We start from the raw sequence: 6,353 nt of genomic DNA, 5'->3' as shown, positions 1-6,353 counted from the left end.
ACAAATAAAATCATACATAAAGACCTTAATGTTCCCTATGTAACCGATCTAGCCCGAACCAGATATCACTCCTTCCATTATAAACTCTCTAACCACTCAAGCCCCCTAGTTTCTAAACTTGCATCCTCTTCCATTCCAGACAATCCTCCGAGGCGCCTGAAAAGAAGATGGCCACGAGACCAGCCAATAATGTACAGTTGTAAATAGCAATAAATAAATATTAAAAAAAAAAGTTTTGCTGTATTCAGTTTTTTATATCTTAACTTTAAGGATGTTTCCAGTGCGTAAATTCAGTTCACTAATTTTATTGGGTATAGTAAACAAAAATTATAAATGAAAAAAAAAATCCGAAGGTGTAAGATGTAAGATTTTCTGCGGTCATCGTAAAATTTCCCTAGTAAGGTTATCATTATGGTGTTTTTTTTTGTTTTATTTATTTTCTGTTGACTTAGATATCTGTAAAATACATCAAAACAACCAAGTTTAGACAGTATTTGAAAAAAAAACTCTTTTCTAGTTTAATTTATTATTTTATTTAATGTTTAATTTAATCAGTTAAGTTTAGATGTACAAGTTTTATTTTTGTTTTCTCAAATTGTTTAATCAATAAACGGGATGCTTTTGTACACATTTCATACCTAGGTTTAATTTGATTAACTATAAAAAAATTATTAATTAATTATTGGTCATTATTAACCACTTCTACTACCTTTAAGACATTTAATAGGAATGACAAAATTATGGGCGACGAGGAAATCGCATTATGGAAAACTAGATAGAGTTTGAACCAGAGACTGCGGGAATCCTCTTTAGACGTCTTGCCAACAAAGAAATATAAAAAATCCTGTTGAGCCGGGCAACGATCTCTTCCTCTGTTGCTCCTTCAATTAGTAGAATTGACCAGCCGTAACCATTATCAACTTACTTGTTATTTTTTTTATTAAGGTGAGTAGTATGTACTGAAATTCTTTATTACATCTACATTTACATAATTATATTACTAATGTGAAGAGAATGAAAGATCGGAAAAAATTTGAACATACTCATATGCATATGTACGCTCAAATTCTATTAAAAATCTCAACATTTAAGTATAACCATGATCTAAGGACGAAAAATCGCCTTCTATATCGGAGTCACTATACATTTATAAATAATATAACATTTTTAAGTTGATTGATCTGATTGACAAAAAAATGTTATTAAATAAATTTCTTTTTTTACTTTAAAATTTAGTTTTTATTTTTGAAAATATGCTCTAAACAATTTTTCTAAATCATATCTTTTACGACAATCTTTTATTCACACTGGAACGTCATAAACATTTTATCTATCGATCCAAAACTATAATTGAATTAAATCTCACTAGTAATTAAAATATTGTATCACAACCGATTATAAAATAAGTGACAGCAATTGTTACTGTTTTAAAATATTTAACGTTGATATTTAAGATGTTTGAAAAGCAAAAATGGTTCTGGGACAATGAAAAATATGAGTTAGTGTTTCAAGACGAGTAGTATAATCGTATATTGAAAAAAAAAACTTTGTTTTCGAAAAGAGCAAGCAAACACTTAATTACAATTTACGAAATGTATAGTATAGCATAAATTTAAGGCTATAGATTTGTTGTGTCAATTTAGAAATAATATTAAAATAAAAAAATAAACTAAATGATTATTTTAATATAAAAAATTAACCATTAATTATTATTTATGTATTTACCATCTTGTTCAAGATTTTATTTATAAAATGTACGTAAATATTATAGTAGTATAAATATTGATATAAAAAATCAACACAGGATTTCATTAATGGTTTTTAAGTAATTAAACTTTTATACAAGTCACATAAAGTATCTTTCATTTGTATGGATAAATATCTAATATATTTAACAAGTATAGATGCTACAGTCTTTATCTGTCCGGATTATCAGGGTTCTATTTAGACTCAACTTTTCACTAGCGTAATGCTTGTGATCCAACAGAAGAAAGTGGGAAAGCGTAGAAGGAAAAGCGGAACAAACACTCAAAGGCCATAGACCGTTTGGTCTCTAGCTGGAAACTTTCATGCTTAAAATTATTTATTTCTTCTTTCTTTTTTCTATGTGTTTAAGCAGCTCTAAAATATTTTAATTTTATCAATTTATCATAAAACGTTTTAAAAATATTTAATTTAAGGCTTGTTTTTATAGTTATAAAAATTAATTAAATAGATACTTTTTTTTTTGTTGTACAATGATAAATTATTATAATTCTGTAATATTTTATAAAATAATTTTTGGGTTTAAAGCAAAATATGAAAGGAAAAAAAAGAAAAAGGGGAAAGGATAAAAAAGGAGGGGGAAAATCATGAAAAAGAGAAAAAAACAAATAATAAAAGAACCAAAAAAACGGGAAAAAAGTCATGTTCTATTGTTATATATTACTACTGTTTATAATTATTAATGTTTACTCGTTAGGCTTATTTGTCATAATATCAAAAATATTATCTGATTAGATTTAAATAAGTATGCTGTGTGACTAGTAGCCCAATGAAGTTGAGCAACACCACTTTGTATTTTTTAATAAAGTTTTTCCTCCATGTAGGACACGAAATTCAAATTGTAAACGAAAACTAACAGTTTATCTTGAAAGATTAAAAAGATATAAAATGTCTTACCCTTGCCCCAATCTGGTTACCACACTGGCCGGCTTGAAGATGTACAATTTCCCTCATGTCGTCCCCTCAAGAGCTGTTTCAGGAATGGCCCGGCTTTAAGAAGGTCGGGGGGAGAGAATAATTCCTTCGTTAGTCGTGGTTGGCAGCACTTTCTGCTTCTTATGGTCTTCACTATCTAAATAATTCATTGCTCCAATCGATTGAATAAGTATTTCCAGCTAGATTTCACCATCACGAAAGAATAAATAGTTATTAATTAGAAAATAAAGGTTTCGTACAAAATAATTATCTCGTCACTAATAACATAAACAATGCCTGAATAAAAACAAGTTAATAATGAATAGAAAAATGTTTAATTTTACATTTCCAATTAAGTACATTGTAATATTGGTAATCCGAAATAATTGCTGCAAGAGGTGTTTCGGATTACAGAAAGTATAAACAAAAAATAAATCAATGATATGAATGTACATAAACTATTTTTATTGGATATTTGACAGTTTTAAAAAATTATTCTTTTTTAAAGAAATGGGTTATTATTTTTTTCTGAGGCTTCTGAAAACATTTCTTCACTGGTTCTTCCCACAGATGTACGTATTTTTTTGTCAATAAGTAGATAAAATATGAAGTTTTTCCATTCCGTTTGCTCGTATGTTATCGTGTAAAACTTTGCAGATCTTCAAGGCCATTTATTTCTTATTCGATTTCGTATTAGTGATAGTAAATTGAGTGACTTTAGAAATATAAATACTTCCTTCACAAGGGGTGAAACTATTGTAAATGGGAATGAATTGATGTAATATGTTATTTTATTTCAAGTATAATTTTGTTTCATTTTATTATTACTATTGTCTGTTGCTATTTATTATTATTTAATTTATATATAAGTAAATATAGTCTGAATGTGTTCTAATAGCTCAATTACTAATGTCTGAATACGTATGACACAATGTAATATTTATTACACAAAAAATTATTTAAAAAAATCAAAAACTATTGAAATGTGATGTGAAGTGTGAATATTGCTAAAAGGGTTGTTTCCTATAACAGATTGAACTATAGTAGTAAGTATAGGTACACTATAGTATGTATTGTAAGGCTAAGGCGCAAAATCGGAGTAAATTCAAATTTAAACATTTTTGAGGTAACCAAGAAATATCTTCGTTGTGGGGTTTATTCCCTTCCGGACCATATGCTTAAGCCCCCTAAACGTACTAAATAGAATCTAATCTTACAATCATTCCAACAAATCCCATCAAATTACCTTTACCCTACATCGTAAACCTACTGACTGCCCTATAGTATACTTCAATAATGTTGCCTTTACCCCTGTTGAACAGTACCGCTACCTTGGGCTACATCTGGACAAACGATTCACACAAAACTGGAAAGACAGGAAACTGCACGTCGATTTCGACTATTACAGCACTTACTAAACAAACGGTCCAAACTTCCAATTCATTACAAAATACTGATTTACATGAGCTATGGAGTTGAGCTTTGGGGCTCCACTAAACCTTCGAATTCCTCTCGTATTCAATCCTTACAATCCAAAATCCTTAGTAAAATCCTCAATGCTCCTTACTTTGTCACAAATAAAATCATACATAAAGACCTTAATGTTCCCTATGTAACCGATCTAGCCCGAACCAGATATCACTCCTTCCATTACAAACTCCCTAACCACTCAAAACCATTAGTTTGTAGATAAACTAATCTTGCTTCCTCTTTTATTTCGGTCAATCTTCTTTCTGAAAAGAAGATGGCCTCGAGAAGTTATATTGTAAAAATGTTTTTAGAGTGCTTCCATTGGGTAGTTTCTCTACATGCTTGTACTATAACATTATGATTTCCTCAAATTTACTTGATGTATTTATGTACAGTTGTAAATATCAATAAATAAAATTTAAAAAAAAATCTTACAATCACAGTTTTTCACTGAGAACATATTTCACAGAGACTGAAGCTTTAAGTTTAGAAGGGAATAAATATCTGAATTATGCATATTATTATGCACTCAAAAGGTATTAATTAATTATAAATTATTAGTTAATTGTTAAATTTAAACCACATAAATCTATGTGATAGTGAAAATTTATAACAAACAGTCCATATATAACACTGATTTTCCTAAATAGTAGATTCCTGGAATCATTTGTTTCAAAATTTCTTAGATAATTTGTACCCTATATAAAATACCATTTAAAATGTCTTATACATTTTTAAAACTGATTAATTTCCATAATCATTTTAGAGGATGATGTAATTAACTTTATGCTTGAACCTTAAATATGTTGGGGCTGTCGTCTTCAATTTTACTAAAAATTATAATCCACTTAACTAATATATTCCATAAAATTCTCATTTTATTTAGAAAAAAGAATACGATGTGGTGGAAAATAAATCTCACAACTTTCTATTACCACCCCGCTTTTAGTTGGATTTATTTTATTAATTACAATAGAAATTCTTTCCTTTACCAAATTTATATACATAGCTAAGTATACGTAAAAACTGACCATTATCATACGCATGTAAATATGATTTACATTTATTTATAAATTAAGTTGTTTTTTTTTCATTTCTTCGTTACTTTCCATTAGCGCATAACCATAGAATCTTCGACTTTATATCAAACGAAACATTATAGATCTATATTACTGCTCTAATATCTAAAAGATTAGTCTGAAAATCCAACTTGGGAAAATATTTCTCCTTTTCACGGAAGAAAACGGTTCCTGTATCATCCTAGACAAGGTAAATCTTTGGGATGGTACAGCAACTTCTTCTTCTTCTCTCACCATCTCTTGTGTGCTGCTACGCGAGGACTAGCAGCCTCTGACCATCTTGTCCAACGATCCCTACCTGTGCAAGCCATCTCACCTCCGGCATGGTGCAGCATACATGAGCCTTGGCCTGCTTTGAGGTTGCCTTCCTTCCGGTCTTGCTTCTAGAAGCCACTTCGCCTTACAGTCATCTCCCTTTCTGCTAACATTTCAGCTGTCTTTCCTGAATCACCTCTCGGACGGATCTTACTCCTAGTTCTTCACGTACCCTTTCATTCCTTATTCGGTCTCGCATGGATTTTCCTAATATTTTCCGTAGGAATCTCATTTCCGCAGAAACAACCTTGCTGGTACGACGGTCTAGGGCTGTCCAGTTTTCCAATCCGTATTTTAGTATTGGGAGAAAAAATGTTTGAATAGCAGAATTTACGCATTCCTCCTCAACTTCTGCTTTCCAATGAGTGTCATGGATATCTGGTAGAATATTCCATTGGCCTTTTGGACTCTAATCATGAACTTCTGGTCTATTCTTCCATCCTTGCAGATCATTGTTCTCTGGTAGCAGTAGGTGTCAGTTTGCTCAAGAGTCTCTCCATTGCAAGTGATTCTGGGATCTCCGTTCCTTCTTCTAACACACATAACCTTGCTTTTGGCTGCATACCTCTGAGTTGTAGTTTTTCTTGCCACTCCACCACAGCAACCTGGAGAGATTCAGCATTATCCGCAACCAGAACCACATCATCTGCATATATCATTGCCTGTGCCAACACTGGGGCCATGTTCCAGTAAGCTACTATTGCTCTGAGTGTCATTCTTTTACGAAATTTCCAAATGGCATCGATGAAATTTACGAACAGCAAAGAGATCAGGCAATCGCCTTGTTTAACTCCCCTAAAGAAATGGAAT

The 6,353-nt window shown here is 30.9% G+C and overlaps 1 protein-coding gene across 2 annotated transcripts in view; it reads right to left on the bottom strand.

The window, feature by feature from the left end:
* LOC106692716 (tubulin beta-1 chain) overlaps positions 1 to 2,790 on the bottom strand; it is a 17,337-nt gene extending 14,547 nt beyond the window's left edge. For both annotated transcript variants that reach the window (XM_014438824.3, XM_014438823.3), the window contains exon 1: positions 2,662 to 2,790. In XM_014438824.3, the coding sequence (XP_014294310.1) occupies positions 2,662 to 2,718 (57 nt within the window). In that variant the 5' untranslated portion in view covers positions 2,719 to 2,790. The remainder of the gene's footprint in view (positions 1 to 2,661) is intronic.
* Between the last annotated feature and the right edge of the window lie 3,563 nt (positions 2,791 to 6,353).

Source organism: Halyomorpha halys, unplaced genomic scaffold (genome assembly GCF_000696795.3).
Source record: "Halyomorpha halys isolate HHAL.00 unplaced genomic scaffold, Hhal_1.1 Scaffold68.1, whole genome shotgun sequence".
Classification (NCBI taxonomy): domain Eukaryota; kingdom Metazoa; phylum Arthropoda; class Insecta; order Hemiptera; family Pentatomidae; genus Halyomorpha; species Halyomorpha halys.
The sequence above is the reverse complement of the archived record's forward strand: the minus strand, read 5'-3'. Positions and strand labels throughout refer to the sequence as shown.